The 17,878-nt window shown below is 52.3% G+C and overlaps 1 protein-coding gene across 18 annotated transcripts; it reads left to right on the top strand.

Moving 5' to 3' along the window:
• Positions 1–3,665: 3,665 nt before the first annotated feature.
• LOC143673739 (ral guanine nucleotide dissociation stimulator-like) lies at positions 3,666–16,319 on the top strand. Of its 18 annotated transcripts, XM_077148649.1 has the most exons (11): positions 3,666–5,219; positions 6,079–6,138; positions 6,527–7,092; positions 7,439–7,946; positions 8,733–8,939; positions 9,289–9,392; positions 11,312–12,650; positions 12,738–12,836; positions 13,043–13,207; positions 14,457–14,571; positions 15,915–16,319. In XM_077148649.1, the coding sequence occupies exons 4-7, from the start codon at positions 7,884–7,886 to the stop codon at positions 11,319–11,321; spliced, it is 384 nt and encodes a 127-aa protein (XP_077004764.1). In that variant the 5' UTR covers positions 3,666–5,219; positions 6,079–6,138; positions 6,527–7,092; positions 7,439–7,883; the 3' UTR covers positions 11,322–12,650; positions 12,738–12,836; positions 13,043–13,207; positions 14,457–14,571; positions 15,915–16,319. The 18 variants fall into 18 exon arrangements, with proteins under 18 accessions (XP_077004764.1, XP_077004751.1, XP_077004752.1 ...); XM_077148636.1 differs by having other exon boundaries at positions 6,666–7,092; positions 8,733–9,392; XM_077148637.1 differs by having other exon boundaries at positions 6,666–7,092; positions 7,439–8,933.
• The last annotated feature ends 1,559 nt before the right edge of the window (positions 16,320–17,878 follow it).

Genomic DNA, 17,878 nt, shown 5'->3' with positions numbered 1-17,878 from the left:
TTGGGTTTCCCTTGTATGTGACAGATTGTTTTTCTCTTGCTGCTTTCAAGATCCTCTCTTTCTCTTTGACCTCTGACATTCTAACTAGTAAGTGTCTTGGAGAACGCCTATTTGGGTCTAATCTCTTTGGGGTGCGCTGCACTTCTTGGATCTGCAAATTTAGGTCTTTCATAAGAGTTGGGAAATTTTCAGTGATAATTTCTTCCATTAGTTTTTCTCCTCCTTTTCCCTTCTCTTCTCCTTCTGGGACACCCACAACACGTATATTTGTGCGCTTCATATTGTCATTCAGTTCCCTGATCCCCTGCTCAAGTTTTTCCATTCTTTTCCCTATAGTTTCTGTTTCTTTTTGGGATTCAGATGTTCCATCCTCCAGTTCACTAATTGTAGCTTCTGTCTCTTTAGATCTACCATTGTAGGTATCCATTGTTTTTTCCATTTTTTCTTCTTTGTCCTTCACTCCCATAAGTTCTGTGATTTGTTTTTTCAGATTTTCTATTTCTTCTTTTTGTTCAGCCCATGTCTTCTTCATGTCCTCCCTCAATTTATTGATTTGGTTTTTGAAGAATTTTTCCATTTCTGTTCGTATATTCAGCATTAGTTGTCTCAGCTCCTGTATCTCATTTGAACTATTGGTTTGTTCCTTTGACTGGGCCATATCTTCAATTTTCCGAGCGTCATCCATTATTTTCTGCTGGTGTCTGGGCATTTGATCAGATTTCCCTGGGTGTGGGACCCAGCTGGTTGAAAGCTTTTTCTGTGAAATCTCTGGGCTCTGTTTTTCTTTTCCTGCCCAGTAGGTGGCGCTCGTGGCGCTCGTCTGTCTGCACGGCAGTCGGCCCGGGAAACCGCGTGTGGAGGTGGGGGTCGCTGGCCACCGCGGCTTGGGAGAGTGCCGGTCCCAATTGCCCAGCTGGCCCGAAACGCCAAGCGTGACGGGAGGGCCCCGCTATCCAATGTTCCCAGTCAGACCGGGGAGCCACGTGCGTGGAGGGGACCCCAGTCGCCAGCCGCCCCGGCCGGGAAAACGCGCGCCCCTTGGGTATCTCACCGCAGCAGATTCTCCCTGCCTGTTCAGCTGTTCCAGAATGGGGTACGCTGTCTTTTTGGTATCTGTCGTGACTCCGGGAGCTGTTTCGTATTGTTTCTGTTTCTTTAGTTGCTTTTCTGGAGGAGGAACTAAGACCCGCGCGTCTTACTAAGCCGCCATCTTCTCCGGAAGTCCCTGAGCAGCAGTTTTGACAAGTAGTCAACTCTGGGCATTCCAGTTAGCCTTCCCATACAGGAAGAAGGCAAATGGCCACCAAAATACATGCACTGTGCAAAATGAAGGCATTGAGGTATGCCTCCTCTCCCATGGGTGAATGTCCCCATGGATCTGGGCTTCAGTGAGCTGGACATGTGCCCTCTAGAGTTCCTTCAGCTATGATTTGCTGATGCTGTCATGAGACTACCTGGACCATGTCCTATTGTCGATCTGCTTCTCTTCCTGTATGATACATCCTGACACCTGCACACCACCTTCTTTGAGTTCTTCTCATAACGTGCTCACTACCATGCTTCCTCCATGGTCAGCCTCACTGGAACCTTTTACACTTTGAGAGAAGGAAAAGAGTTTGTCCATCTGAAAGACACACCCTCCCCTAAACTATCTATCTTTGTTTGACTTGCCTTTTAGGCTGTACCTAGAGAACATATCCTTGGACTCTTCTACAAAGCTCATACTTTAGCTTCGCCTTGACCTAGGCTGTAGTTCTAGTTTGTTGGCTTCTTCTCCTGGCTTCCTGTTTCATGAAGCTCCCCGGGAGGCATTTTCCTTCTTCATCTCCAAAGGTCTCTGGCTGGTGGACTCAGCTTCTCATGGCTACGTCTTTCTGTTCTGATCTCTCTGAATCTCCCACTCTCCAAAATGTTTCCTCTTGTTTACGACTCCAGAAACTAATCAAGATCCACTCAAATGGGTGGAGACATGTCATCCCCTAATCCAGCTCAGCAACCACTCTTGATTAAATCACATCTCCAGAGAGATGATCTGATTACAGTTTCAAACATACACAGTATTAAATAGAGATTGTTCTAGCTTTATGAAATGGGATTTTGATTAAAACATGGCTTTTCTAGGGGACATGCATCCTTTCAAACCAGCACAGCTCTTGACAGGCTAAGCCATTTTTCTCACCTGTGTCTGATTCTGATTATAATGTGAAACCATGGGAAGGTGTCATGCCACAGAGCCATCCTATCTCAATTCCATTTAATCTCAACTTCTTCATGGTGCTGACCCAGAAATGAGACAAAACAGGAATCTAACTTTCCACGGATCTCAAAGCCACAGCCAACCCACAAGAGTGTTACTTCTTGTAATGCTCTCATGTCTGTTTGCATGTCAGCTACTTGAAAGCCAGCCATGGCTTTCACACTGATTATCTCACGTCCACATGTTGACCCAGGAAGTAGATGGGAGAATGACCCTGTCATGTAGGTGTGGGAACTGGGGAGACTCTGAGATGAGAGTAACAACGACTACACCATGGTCACAAGGTTTCTAAGAAAGTTCATCTGTGTTAGAATTGAGTTCTCCCTCCTCATGGTCAGGGACCAGTCTGCACCCAGGTCTTCCCAGGTAGCTGTGGGGAGGGATGTGTTGAGGAAACTTGGTCCAATGAACAGGATAGCATGTTTAAGGAGGATGAGCAGTCAGGAGTCAAGAGGGGCTTTCATGGAGGACCTAACGGTTGAGAAGTTTCAGTTAAGCGGCCTAAGGAGATGACCTCACTTCCCTTGAGCTGCAGTCCAGTGGAACATAGAACCCTAGTAACCAGGCACCTAGATTCCACAACAGCCCACCACCAGGCTCATTTAGCCAGAGATGGTCGACAGATCAACATGTTCTCGTGTTGCATTTGTAGAGCACAAGTTTCTGGCATGAGAAAAGCTAGGAAGGAGACATTTTTCAATAGATGCAGGCGTTGGCTGAACCCTCCACCTCGCCACCGCTGTCGGTTGGTCAGGGAGTTCTCGAAGGTAAGTCAAAGTGGCCCAAGGTCAGACAATTCAGGAAATACCAGCAATATATATTCAGGAAATATCCTGCTTCTGCAGCCCCATATCAGTCCTGCTTTCAGTGTGAGGAGGAATGAAGAATGGGTTCATCCACGGCCAGGTTGGGAAACTTCATGGGCATTTTTGGTCACACCTGAAGTGATAGATGGCTGTTGGGAAGGCAAGTGGTGATGGTGAGGTAATCCCCATGCAACATGTTAATCCTGGGCCCAAGAGTTGCCATCTCCTATCAGTGTGGACTGGGCAAGTGTGCAGACACTTGTCCACCTGATCAGGGTGGCAGGGATGGCTGGGGCACCCCTCCTGTGGTGATGGCCAGGAGGCCCCTTAACCTGGGCCAGGAGTGTGATCAAGTGAGAACAGCGTGGTGGTTTCTCCAATCCTGAGTCCTGATGCAGCTGGGACAGGCCAGAAGGCACTGATCCAACTGTGGTGTCTTCCCTTGGGTGCCAACCCATGGATTTGCCATCTGATTGGCACATAGTCTCCCTGCCAAAGCCATGTGGGTCTCCACCCCTCACCCATGCCAGCAACCTGTGCAGGCCTGCCCTTGGCCTCATGGAATGTCATTTTTCATTCTTTTGTTATAACATCTGAGAATGGGTGAAGATAGTCATTTTTACTTCTAATAAGACCGTGAGCTCCTTCACATTTGTTCGTTTTTTCTCTTGTTACTGTTGGTAACCTGCTTGCCCTCGAGCAGTCAGTTGCATGGGACTTGCACACCTTCTCTACGCCTTAACAATCTTCACACTCTCAAGGGTGATTTGGACTCAGACGGGTTGACGCTATGACAACAGTTCTGGTGGAAATTGTGCACTCCCGTTATACACCCCCTTGACCTTCGGGGCAGGAACTGTGGCCTAAGTCTCTGCATTCTATTCCAGAAGTGAAGCTGCCTTGAAGATAGGGCCTCTCCCTGCTGGCAGTTCTTGAAGGGATTCCTTGCTAGGTCCATTTAAGTTGTGCAGCCAGGAACCTCTTCTGTGTGTCCTAATGGACTGGGCCCCCATCCCATCCCTCTGGTGAGAACCCCTGTACTCGAATGGGTATGTCACGCACATACAGGGAAAACTAATAGCTGGAGCCATGGAACCTCCATAAGTGTGCAGCAGTTCAGTGGCCACCAACAGTCTCTTACCATGGCTGCTTCCCTGTTTTCTCCTGGCCCAGCTGTGAACATGCTGTTCTTTGGCCAGATTGGTGTCAGGGGGGCTAATGGAATCCTTTTAGTGATTTGATTTCCAGATGTCCAATGCAAATTGGATTCCCATCCACATCAGGTGACTATTTGGGTTTGCTCTTTGCTGAGACTTCTGTTCAAGTCACAGTCTATGGGAGTCCTTCTCCCACCTGGCTCCTCCTGGCACTTGGCTTTTGCCTGAGCAGGGATCACCATGGTTGCAGGTTCTCAGAACTCCCTTTAAGGCAAAAGACATTCAAATCTGGCTGTTGGTGTGAAAACAAAGGTGTCTCACCATCTCGGTCTTCTCCATGCACTGCCTCTAAAGTGGGGAAGAATGAGAGGGGAGCAGACCCTTCCCCTCCATGTCTGGAGCAGAGCCTCTGCCAGAGGATCAAGGGAAGATCATACATGTCCAGTGTGAATGGTTATGGCTTCTGTCCTGCAAAAAGCTGAGTCCCCCCTTGAAGTTTCCTTATCTCATGAATGGGGGTGGTTGGTGAGGATTCACGGGAACAAAGCCCTTTCCACACATTGCTGCACAGCTTCCACTGCTACTCAGCCCCCTGAATGATGACAACGTCTTCATGACTTCATAATTTCTTCACCAGAATTTTTTATTTGGAGTATGGGACCTTTTTCTGTTAGATGAATTCCTGCCCCACTTCTTGTACCAAGGCAGGGGGGCCACGGAAAGGCAGGTCTGCATTCACCTCCGAGCCCTGCACCTCTCCTGGTTTCCCAGCTCCTTGGTTAACCACCTGCTACTGCTCTTACAGTCTCAGGATGCAAATGTGTCACCAGTCCAGAGTGACCTGGAGGAGTACACCGGCAAGGTGGGAGCATGGGAGAATTTCCTGGAGCGCATGGTGGCAGCTGTCGAGGAGGGCAACCAGGCCGGCATATCCCTCCTCGTGTTCCATTACCGGCCCTTCCTTTCCACCCAATGGGTCCTGGACCGGGTGTCCAGAAGGTGAGCACATGTTCATCCTCAATCTCACAAGAGCTCTGGATTGTATGATCTGAATATCTGAAGGTCATTGCAGAGTCTTGCCTCCGTTTCCTTCTTTTGCTAGTGGGGTCATAGCAGGACCAACCTGCTGAGGGCAGAGTCAGAGTTGCATGATGCAGACCTTGGAAAGTGCTTCCCCATGCCAGGCTCTCTGGAAAGGAAGCTCGGTGGGGAGGGCTTCTCAACATCTAGAAATTTCCTTTCCATGTCAAGAGGCTCTGCTTCAGGGCAGGCCATGGTGGCTCAGCAGGTAAGAATGCTTGCCTGCCAAGCCTGAGGACCCGGGTTCGATTCCCGGTGCCTGCCCATGTAAAAAAATAAAAAATAAATAAATAAATAAATAAAGTGTCATGTGAAAGGTATAGTGCTAACTCAGAAAAGGAGGGGTTTGTGTGTGCATGCAGCAGATGGCTAAATCATCTATTTAAAAAAAAAAAAAAAAAAAAAAGAGGCTCTGCTCCAAAGTCATCTTTGGAGTCCTGTATTCCCATTCGAAGGAGGTTTGAGATTGCATCTCAGTGCATTCGGTCCTCAGTGTAACCTGAGTCCGGAATGCTGGGGGCTGGCAGAGGTGCCCCAGGCCTCACCAGTTATCTGGGAAGATGGAGCTCAGGGATCATTCATATATCTTCATCAAAGATCTATGGAGAATAGTCTAAGGGCAAGCAATTTGAAAGGCGCTTAGCCTACTTCATTGAAGGAAACTGCAAAGTGCTTGTGGCCTTGTGTTTGCCTGAGTCGGGGGTCCACAGGAGTGGTAGACGTCATCAGTCGGGACGCAGCCAAGAAGGTACAGGTGACACACCCATAACCCCGCTAGGTATGGCGATAGCTGCACTTTGCGTGACAGGGATGGAGGAGGCCAGGAATGCCTAAAAAAGTGAGTGACGTCCGGGTAAGGAGGGAGGGGCTCCTTCCTGACAGCCCCGGATGGGACGTGGGGGCCGGTGTCAAGAGTGACTGGACAGGTCCCGGAGTCCATCTCATGATTCCCACGGGAGTGCAGAGATTTGAGCCCCATCCCCTGTAGGGTGACAGGACTCCAGAGAGACCCATGGGAGAGTTCCTGGGGTACTGGGTGCAGAGTGCTCCCCGGGGCTCAGATCCCACTCTAAACACACCCAACTCTGCTGCCCCTCCCCCACGCCAGCAGCACACAGACAAAGATCAGGAGGTGTGGGGAGACTGCAGCTCACACACCCACTCACTACCCAGTCCTGTGAGCCTGGCTGTGGGTGGCTGCAGTGGGCTGTCCCCGTGCCCTTCAGGGACCATGACACTGGGAAGAGGAGACCCTCACATGGCTGGCAGAGAAGGAGGCATGACTTCAAGGCATGACTGCAGACTGAGGTGACATGATGGCCCAGGGGGACCTGAGGCAGGGGACATACTCTGTTCCCTCATCAGGCAGTTGATGAAGCTCCTTCTGTGTACAAGTGCAGTGCCATTGACTGAGCAGACACAACCCCTTCCTCTCCTCATGTCAGTTCTGTTCCAGTGGGAGGGTGTCCAGCAGAGACAGACAGAAATAGAATGTCTGGCTGGTCTTGCCCAGGAGCCCCGCACCCGGGAGGGTGGTCACCAGAGGGCAATGTGGCGGGAACGGTCGTTCCTCACTCTGCGGCCCCGTCCACCCCCAGCATCTTCTCCTGCCTCCTGCTCACCTGGTTCCATGAATTTCCTGATGATTTCTGTGAGCCCCCGGACTTTCCCAGTCTCAAACAGCTGGTGGCCCTCGCCCAGATGGCACTGCCTGGGTCTACCCTGGAGAGGCAGGCTCAGCTCCTCCTCTCTGAGCTGGAGCCCTCAGGGCCCACTGAGGCCCAGACACAGGGTGAGGAGCATGGAGGTAGGAATGGGTGGGGTGTAGAGGAGGAGGTGGGGGTCACAGGGGCAGAATCCCTCTTTTGCCTGTGGGCAGGAAGTCAAGAGGGCATTGGCCCCCTCCCCTGAGCACTTGCAATCTGGAAGGCTTTCTGAGAGTGGCGTCCTTGGTGGAAGTGGTGCAGGTAGAGGCGGTACAGGCATTTCTGGGTCGAGAAAGGTCCATAGAAAGCCAGTTCTGTTGTTGCATCTTCCACCTCTTGGGGCTCTTATGTGAGACCCAGAGATTCAAACCACTGTACTGCCCCTACCAGGGTCAGTTCCATTGTTGGCAGCAGACATCCTGTCACCTACAGAGCAAATACACTTGTGACAGCGCCTCCAATGCCACCTACTGATGTGGAGCCACCGTGGCCTCCAGAGCTCCTTCCACCTTCTCTAACAATCATCACTCCAGCTCCAGAGAGGGAGGCAACTCTGATGCCACCTACCTGGCCACGTCCAGAGGCTGCATCATCCCCAGATCGGGAGTCGAAGCTGGAGACATCACCTGCTTTACCAGCAGAGCTGGCGGTGGCTCTGATGCCAACTCAGTTGCCACCCTCCGACCAAAAACCTGTGGCTTCTCTTGATCTGGCACCTGCTGCCTCACCACCTGAGGCACCCACTGAGCAGCAGGAGGCAGACCAGGTACCACCTGCAGTGCCATCTGTTGAGCTGCAGTCAGCGCCAGCTGTCGCTCCACCAGAAGATCATTCTTGCTCCTCACGTGGGCGCTGAGAGCAGGGGTTGAGGGAGCGGATGGCCCCCGTCTTGCCGTTCCCTCCCAGGCTGCTTGCAGAGCAGCTCACCCAGATGGACGTGGTGAGCAACTGGGCTCCTAAGGGGGGAACATGATGAACCTCTTCTGTCATCTGCTGTTGCTGAAATGCCATTCTCAGACCTGGGGTCCAATGACCTGGGTCCAAATCCCAACTCCACCATTTTCCACCCTGGTGATGTGGGCAAGTTCTTCATTCCTAAGGCCTCATATTCCCAGCTGGAGAGGACATCACAGGACCCTGACCATGCATGTCAGAGCACGGGAGTGCAGACAATCAACATCTTAGGACCAAGGGGAGCTGGTCAGAGACTGGCATGTTGTGGGCAAGAGGGGAATATCAGATGTGCAGCAGAGCCCAGGGCTAGCCCAGCCATCTGTCCCAGTGGACTCCATGGCCTCCACATTCATCAGATATGATGTGTCCTGGACATGAGGACAGGCTCCACACTAAGCTCTGGGATGTAGCAGCAGCAGGGGTCATGCATGTGAATGAGAGTAGAGGGAGTCAGGCAGCTGTCAGGAGCACAATGTGCTCCCTGGGTTGCTTCCTCGGCATGTGGAGTTGGAGTCCCCGTCCTGTGCTTGGCGGTGGTGAGGGAGGACTTGAGGTAAATGTAGCTCTCTCCTCCCAGTCAGCATAAGGGTTCTGGCTTTTGCAAATGCTGAGCACCTTCAAGGAGTGGAGAACCAAAGCCAGAGGCCCCTTCATGGCCCAAATCACAGTGTCCACCTGCAAAGCTGCTGCTTAGAACACTGTGCAGTGGCCTGCGGATGGTGGGCTTTGCGTTGGGTGACTCAAGGCAGTGTGACACTCCTGTTCTCCCCAGGAGCTGTTCAGGAAGGTGGTAACTTTCGATTGTGTGCAAGCCATCTCGACCCTGCGCTCAGAGAAGGGTAAGGAGCACCTGGCGCCCACCATCCGTGCTGTCATCACCCAGATGCACCGTGTCTCCAACTGTGTAATGGCCACCTGCCTCGGCGACCAGAGCACGACAGCCTCAAACAGAGCCAGGATCCTGGAGCACTGGGTAGAGGTGGCCAGGGTACGCTGTGGGCGAGCAGGACCTCCCAGCCTCCTGGGTCCTGGGTGTCACTCTTGGCTTTGATCAGCTCTCAGGATTGGAATCTGTGGTCCAAGTCACTCCCTGGGCCCCAGCCCTGCTTGTTTCTTGGCACAGTCCTTTCCTTGCCTGTCCCAGGAGTGGGGCACTCACTTCCTACCACTTCTCCTTCCTCAGCTGGAGCTATAGCTCTCCTCCCTGAGTTTTGTCATGGGCTGGGCACAGGCTGTGCCCTTGGGGTGCTTCTGCATGTCAGGGTCATCCAGAAGTGGAGATGCCAGCTCATTCTCCCTTCTCAGCTCATTCCTTTCTCCTTCCCCAGGAATGCCAAGTGCTCCTGAACTTTGCGGCCCTGCATGCCATCCTGTCTGCTCTATGGAGCAACTCCATCCAGCACCTGAAGCAGACATGGGAGGAAGCTTCCAGGTGGGCTGGCCCTCTCCACAGCAGCCCCTGGGGGAAAGAAGGATCTTGCCAAGGGCAGGGCATTGTCCCGCCAGTGGCCTTAGCCCTGTTGAATAGCAGCACCTCCTGTGACTGACAATGGCATGGGTGGGGGGTCTGAGTCCCCATGTGACCTCAGCAGTCCTACCTACAAAGAGAGTGGCTGACCTGTCCGGTAAAAGCCAAGCCATGGGGGAACCTTTTGAGGGTTTTCTCCAAGGCACTGCATTGCTTTGCCCAACCAAAATCAAAATGAGATAAGAAGGCAACTCATTTGACATGGGAAATGGGTTCCATATAATATGGAGGGTTTATAGCCCCTCAGTTTCCAACCCATTCATCCAGGCCATTGGGATCCCTGAAGTCTACAATCAAATGGATTTGCACACACACCCATTCTTACCATCCCCCAAACATTCTGTTCTTTCTCCTCCCCAAAGGGACAGCATTTATCATTTGGAAATGATGAGTAAAACCTCCCAGAAAAGAGAATTGCCAGGCCAGATAAAGTGGAGGCAGGTGGTGGTGTCATGGTGGGAATACTCCTTGACAAATTCCAGGCCGGTCTTGTCTAGACTAAGAGGGAGAGTTATTTGTTTGGCTAGCCACTGCTCAGGGGCAGTTCAATGGCAGGAGGCACTGGTCCTTGGGTATGGGAGAAGTAGCTAGGCCATTTCAGGAACAGATAATCAATGGAAAGGTTTAGCCAGTGTCCTTCTCCTCTGTTCCCACATGGGCGGTGACATATATCCCAGCTTGGGATGAGAATCGTTTGGAGGATTTATGAATTTATGTCCATTTCTGTGTGGACATAAACAGTTCTGGGCAGAGGGAATTTCCTAAGGGGCTCCTTGGTGAGAACAGGCATCTGGCATGGCCTTGGGGAGCAATGGTGGTCAGAGACTCCAGTGTGCTCAGGATGGCAGGACTGGACACCCACAGCTCCAGAGCCACCTCCACCTTCTCCCTGCATGACTCACACACTGGGTTGTTGGTCACAAAGCATGAGGGTGGGAAAACCAATCCTTGGACAGTGGTGCTGAGTACTGAGTTGACTTCAGCTCGGACCAAGCTGGGCAGAGCCATTCATTCCTCCGAATCCCAGCAGGACCAGGGGCTAGCAACAGCCCTGTGGGTCCTCTGTTCCTCATGTGCAAATGCTGTGCAACCACGCTGTGCTGCCTTCCTCACAAGGGAGACCACAGGGGTTCCAGAGAGCACAGGAATGTGGTTGAGCTTTCCTCTTGTTCTGATGGGAGAAGGTGCTGGAGACAGCACCCATTTAACATTATGGAACACTCAGTTATCTGAGGCACATTTCATGCCTGCACTTGGCACACAACACAGGATACTCGGGGTGGCCAGCCCACTTGGTCAATGTCACACCACAGGGAGTGCTGCTCCTCGGTTGCCTCCCAGTCAGGGCTGATGATTGGTGACAGCAGCATTTCTGTCAACTGACACCTCCAGGCTGCACAAACTCCAGTCAAGTAGGTGGGCTGATGGGGTGAGGGAAAGATGGCTTCCCTGACCTTGCCCACCCTGGTAGGAGGGGATCTCTACAGAGTCCGGCCGGGAGGTGATAGCAAAGAGAGCAAGAGAGGCCAGTGTGGGAAAGAGTGAGGGTGCCTGAGGACACCGAGGGTCAGGGTAGGGTTGGCATCCATGACTGTACAGGGCTTACTTCTGGCACCATTGCTTTCTGAGCCACTGAGCCTGGGGAGCCTCCATTAGACGTGCCGTCATCTGGACCCTGAGATGGAGGCTTGACCAGGTAGTATAGAGGAGGCCCTGATTGTTCTCAGTCAAAGGAAGGCCTTGGAAGAGCCCAGTTGAAGGTGGATCTGGGAGAGATGGTTGAGCAACCTCATAGTGTTTTTTTTTTTTTTTTTTCCTCATAGTGTTTTGTGATTTGCCAAGAGCCATTGCTGGGAGGTGACAAGCAGTGCTCTTGCGGTCCAAGGGGTTGGAGGGAAACTCAGTAGGAGGTGGCTGAGAGCACCAGATGTCGGCTGGGTGAGGTCTGTTTGGGGGAAGAGGACTGAGAGAAAGAGGCTTCAGGGTGGGGGCCTTGGGTGGGCTCCAGCGGGCTTAGCCACTCCATCCCACACCTGATGCCACTGTTTTCCCCCAGCCCACCGTTCCCGACCTGTGGACGCTCCTGTCAGAGCTGGCCTCCCTTCAGTTAGCTCCTACGGACACTCGGGAAGTGAGTAGAACTTTGCGCCAGGAGGAGGGAGTCGAGTCCCATTAGCATAGGGAAGAGAGCCCCTCCCTGAGCGCTGTGCTCTCAGCCCAGGGCCCAGCTCATCCACAGGAGCCCTGGGAGCTAAGGCATCATGTCCCCCTTCCAGCCACGAAGTAAAGGTTCCCAGAAGTCATAGGCCTTGTCCCTCTCCCGCATCCCCTCCTGGCTGAGCTGGGCACAGACTGTCCCTCAGGTGTGGGCCTGGGGTGAGAGTGGAGTCGGCCCCTCCATTGTGAGACTGCTGCTGAGTCCCTTCCTTCCTGACCCACAGGCTCCCCATCTGCATTCAGAGACGGTTAGGCTGGAAGGTCCCTATGACTCTGCCCAGGGCCCCCTGTTCTGGTGCCCAGATCCCTGAATAGGTCTGAGCTCTGCGAGGGCTGGCCTGGCCCTGGTGGCCCCTCCCAATAGTGCACAGGAGAGGGTGCGGGGGTTGGTCAGGGCCTTTTGGGGCCTCTGTTGATGGACCTGGCTTTGTGCCTTGCAGGGGAGATTGAGAAATTATGACATAGGATTGAAGGTGAGGAGCTGGGGGCATCACTGCAAGGTTGAGGTATGGGACGGATGATCTGAGACTTACAGGGCATGGCATCCCATTGCTTCATCCACCTTCAGTTTCTCACCAGGAGAGTGTTTCACAGAGATGAGGTAGAACTTCCCCACGGGGGTTGGGGAGGTGCTGGCATCAAGGACATTTCCCTGTAGGAGGGTCTGTGAGAATCCTGGGCTGAGATCAGGGAGGCCTTGGATGAGAGTGCAGGGCAGGAGGCAGCTCCTGTGACCAAATCCACAGACCCCAGCTGCAGCCCTGATCCCACCCAACAAGGCCACCCTGGCCTCTTCTGCATCTTCTCCTTCCCTCTGCCCCAGGAATACAAGGTCATTCCCAAGATCGAGCGCCTCCAGGCAGGATGCATCTATATCTACTTTTGGCCCATGGAGGAATTTAGGGCCTGGTTTGGGGCTATGGAACAGCTCAACACTTCTGAGTGGTAAGGCCAGGGCAGAAGGTAGCAGCAGCATGGTCCCACCATGAGCTGTGGTTTTCTGTAGCCTCACAGCAGCCCTCTGCCCTGTAGCTTCCATCTGTCTTGTGAGCGGGAGCCCCTGGCCCTGTCGGCCAGCAACATCTTCGATGCCCCAAACCTCCCAGATGTTGGCAAGCCTCGGAGTACAGGGTGAGTTCCCTTTCCAGGCCGGCAGGTGCAGCTGCCTCGGGGGTCTGTGTCTTTTTGGACTCAGCATCGCCTCAGGGTGTCTACACTTTAGTATTGGGGACACTTCTCCTCTCCTGACCAGCCCTGTGACAGCATCATGGCCCCATCGTTCAGGGCCAGGTTGTGCCATGATGGAAATAGGAAATGCTGAGTGATCTCTCCCACAGATTGGTGACTCGACCTTCAGCTCAGACCACCCGCAGCCCGGGGCCCCTCTGAGTGTCCACAGAGCCTCGGGCCCCCTGCAGTTCTACAGAAAGCAGGTGGGTGACTCCTGCATTGTCCACGTCAGCCTGGATGGGGACCATGTCAACGTGCCAAAGAGCATAGTGGTGAGCTGGGCGGGCGGCGGACCCCGGGGGCCCCTTGCCTGAGAGGTAGGAATGCAGAATGATAGACATGTTCTTTCCCTGCCCTCCTGGAACCACAAGCCTAGTGGGTTGAGAAGGACAGACAGCCACACAGATCCACAAGTAGTAAAGAAAGGTGTTCGGTGTGGGTCAGGGCTGAGGACAATGGACATAGATATGTGGCTTCCACCTTGAGGTGGGCCAGCCTGGGAAAACCTCACTGAGGCAGCCCCTGGAAGAAGGGAGGGAAAGGACCGCACGGGGAACCCCAAGCCCCACATGGGCCTGGCCCAACGGAGGACACTCATGGGTCAGAGGTGAAGGAACAGGGCCCAGGGGATATGATTGAGGTCATGGAGGCCTCAGGGGTTGAATTCCATTTAACTGCATGTAGGGGAGAGGCAGGGAAGTCAGTTAGGGGGTGCTGCCACCACCCAGGAATGGAGGGTACTGACTGAGGCAGGGAAGAGGCCATGAGGGGAGCAGATTCTGGATAGATCTGCTGATGGAGCCACCTCATCCCCGACCTGCACAAAGGCTGCCTGAGGTGCTGGATTAGACATATGCCCAGCTCTGCAGTTCAGTTTTAGACTGGAGTTTGGGTGGGTGTATCGAGATGTCGCTAGTATGACTCTTTATCTGAGCCCTGCCCAAGCTCAGGGCTTGGCACTGGCATGGGTCCCCTCAACCACCACATGCCTGGCATGCAGTAGACTTCTGGGCATCCAGCTCCTCTTCCTTGCTGCCATCCAGGCTTAGACTAGATGTCTGTTCTCAGAGTCACTAATTCTGTCATCTTTGAGTGGCCTGTTCAAGAGGACAAATCTCAGGGGGAAAAGAGATGCCCAAGGAGTGGTGGGAGGAGCTGGCCCCAAGTGGCCACATCTGTCCCCAACACCCTGTTATAGGGTGACCTCTGGAAGCCAGTAGGAGCTGAGCAGGCCAAGGATCAGAGACTAGGGGCTCAGCCCTAGGGCAGAGACCTGTAAGGGAGACATGCCTTTCTTGCAGGAAATGGGATGGAATGATTGGAAAGGGCCCTCCTTCCATGGAGGCCTATGAGGAGAGCAGCAGAGGGCAGTGGGGACACTCTACACCCAGACCCAACGGGGGTGGGTCTTTGAGCCTTGTGCTCCCTGCTGAGACAGCTCCAGCAGGGCCCCTGCCACTGCCCTTGTGGGAGCCAGCTCCAGAACCCATGTCCTGATGGCCTGTCCCCCGACATGCCCAGATCACCTGCCATGACAGGGCTCCGGCTGTGATCCTCAAAGCCCTGGACGAGTACCACCTGGATCTGGAGGCAGCAAAGGAATACAAGCTGGTGCAAATCATCTCACCAGATCGAAGTAAGTCAGGGAGCTGGTCCAGGAGTTTCTCTGTGAGGGGCTGCCTCAGTACTCTCCTACTACCCCCCACCACCTGGGCTGTCTGCCCAAGACAACCTCCAAAAGGGAGATGTTCAGCATTTTGGGGTCCTTGGGGTCTGAAGTATCTCACCCTGTGACTTGCATCTCCTCTCCATGTGTCATCCCTGGGTGTGGCCCAAGCACTGGAGCCCTAGTGCAGACTGCGGGATTGTGATCCAAGACAAAGTCCTCTCCTCTTGCCCCAGGAGCTCTGCGGGCAGGGCACCCTCTAGCCAGGATGGGCTGAGTTATGCATTGCAAGCAATCATGGGTCTGTGGACACCAAGAGCAAATATTGAAGTCCATGTTTTATGATGCCAAGGCAAACAAAAGCCTCCTGATCCTCTTTGGAGGCTCCAGGGACCAATTCAATATTCCCAGCAGTGACACGGAGCCAGGCAGCCTGGGGTCTGAGCCCATAGAGCAGTTACTCACATGCTCTCTGCCTGTTTCTTGTCCCCAATGAGAGAGGGAAGTACTCCATGCGATAGCACAGAGCCTCTCCATACCCTATATGGTAACTTTAGTATTATTATTATTATTATTTTTATTTTTGGTGAGCTACTCATGGCTTCTCACCGATCAGCCCAGGGAATCAGTTCTGACTCCCAGATCATTATTTCCTATATCCTACCTTATCTTCCATCAGCATTTTGTTGAGATGAGCAGAATAAGTGGGACTGTGTCTTTCAGAAAAGAAAATCTGAGTTCCCACAGAAGTAGGCAGAAAACCGAGGCAGAAGCAGGAAGTCTGACGAGCGTTATGGTACAGCACTCTCTAGGCTGGAGCAGTCAGGTGGCAAAGAGGATCAGAGCAGAAGTCAGTGTTCGCTTGAGGGACCTCAGGTCATGGAGGACCCTGGCCCCCATCAAAGCCTGTACTTGGCCTGCCCTGCCTTGGGCCTCAGTTACCTTTTCCCCAAGAATGCAGTACTCAGGGGCATCCACATTCGAGAATGGTTCTTATAGCACCTACCTCCCCATCAGTGAAGGCATCAAGCACTTGGCCATAAGATGTGCTGGTGGGAGGACCCTCCGTTAGCTCTAGGCTGAGGTTGCCAGGGGTGCAGTCAGAGTCACGTGTTAACAAGATTTATTGGGTTCAGTGCTTCTTGAGTTTTGCCCTTGGGCAGGCGTCAGTCCAAGGACTCTTTGGTGTTCCTGGAGCTAATTGGGGGACTCATGTCTCTGGGGGAATCTGACTTTGTGTGCTGCCCAAGGGGTGGAGTGGTTTGGGAAACCCCGTAAGCACAGCTGACTGTGCCTCTGTCTGTCCCCACCAGGGCTCAGCATTCCCGATGACAGTAATGTATTCTACGCCATGGACCCTTCAGGAAATTACCACTTCGTTCTAACAAAACGGACCTTCCGCGTGGTGAAGAAAAGAACCCGCTCCACCCTTTTTCTCAGGAAGAAGACGGGGCTCAAGTGGTCAAGGGGCTGCTTCTAAGTGGCCCTGATGCCTGTCGGCCTTAGGGTCACCCTGCCTGTCTCCAGCTGGTCAGGTGGCTTAGCTGACCCCAGTGGGAATAGGCCCATCCAGGCAGCCTCTTCCCTCCCACCAGTGACCCGGGGCCTCCCAGCCCCAGGCAAGTTCCAGCCCTGAGACTTTCCTCCTGCTTGGCATGACCCTGCCCCTTGACAGGCTCACCTGGGCTCCAGATGTTATATTGCCCCCCAAAAAATAAAAGATGTAATTTTATATGAGTTTTCAAGTCCGTGATGGTATTTTGTTTTCATACTTTTGTCAAAACCTTTTGGGGCATGTTAGCCCGCAGTGTATGGGCATCTTCCTGCTAGTATAGGGCACTGAATTAGAATAAAGCAGGGACTAGCTCACAATTTTGCATCATAGTTACCAAAGTAGAGTAGTTGCCAGGGATTCCTAATGCCTTTGTCCTCCTTTATACTCATTCTTTTAATGTAATCACAAGGCAATTTCCTCAGCAGGTGTGGAAATTTGGGGCACATACAGGCCTAAATGTCTTGCTCTTGGCTATGAGAGGAAGTTGTTACTGATTTAATGAATTCCCCAGCAGAATATTCCTTTACAATGGTAGTTTCACTTGCTGGCTAAGTAGGGCTTTTAGAGAGCATGGGTTTGAGTGTTTGCCCTTTTGCATTAGCATTGGTCTGTTTTATGCAATTTACTTTAATTGCATTGATTATTTCTCAATGTTCTTCCAGGAATTTCAGGATTTTGGATCCTGATCTTTTATTTATTTATTCATTTTTTAGTTAACATAGCTGTCACATTTGGTTTGGTCTCTCTCTCTCTCTCTCTTTATCCTTCTCATTTTACTTTAGTTCATCATTTTTAAAACTGACAGCATATGACCTCTATATTATTATCTTATGTAGTGTTCGTACAAGCTTGTTATTATACTGAAGGTGGAAATCTGCATACTTCTATTTCCCTGCAACTTTAAGTCTTTTGTTTTTGTATGATGTGCTCCATTTCCACCACCATTTCAGGTAGTTCCTTTACATACACACTTAAAGGGCAGTTTGCGCAGTGAAGCAATCCAGTGTCCTCTCCTTACAGCAAAGAAGCAGGCCTCCCCGGATTACTCCTGCTGGACCCTACCCTCTCTAATGCTGTGGACCCAAGAAACAAAGGATTCTCCGCTGTTCTTAGTTTCAGTTCCCTTAGATTTGATTTTGAGGTCAGGGAGAATATTGGGGCTGGATCTGATGGGCTAATATTTCAAGCATTAATGGGTCTGGGCAAGAGGTTGAGCCCGAGGAGGTGAGATGCGAAGGCAGAAAGGGTTTTTAGCAGCACTGCCAGAAACAGAGAAAAGCAGCCAGTACAACAGAGGGGCGGAAACTAAAGCAGCCAGTGGAAGCACAGGCTTTTCTTTCATTTTGCTGAACTAGTAGCTATTTGTCAAAATATCTCATTTAGCAAATAATTTTTTTTATGCAGAAAAGAATTTATTAGAGGATATCAGATAGCTCACAGAATCCCTGGGAGGTCTATAGAAGGCCATTCTGAAGTGCTGCACCAGGAAAAATGTCCAACCCTATGGTGGGGACAGTTTCTGAGCCCCTGCCATGGCTATCAGCCCCCGTGAACACGCAGAGCCAGTGCCAGGGCTCCTTCTCTGCAGCCCCTGCCAGGCAGAATCCCTTGACCACCATGCTTACCAGAAGAGCAGGCTGTCTTCATGTAGTCACTTCCTCATGGTATCCACTTCTTAATGCAAGGCACCCACGGATGCACCTGAGTTGCAGAAACCAGGTC

This window comes from Tamandua tetradactyla, chromosome 2, assembly GCF_023851605.1.
Source record: "Tamandua tetradactyla isolate mTamTet1 chromosome 2, mTamTet1.pri, whole genome shotgun sequence".
Lineage (NCBI taxonomy): Eukaryota > Metazoa > Chordata > Mammalia > Pilosa > Myrmecophagidae > Tamandua > Tamandua tetradactyla.
Note: the sequence above shows the minus strand (reverse complement) of the source record. Positions and strands in the feature narration are given on the sequence as shown.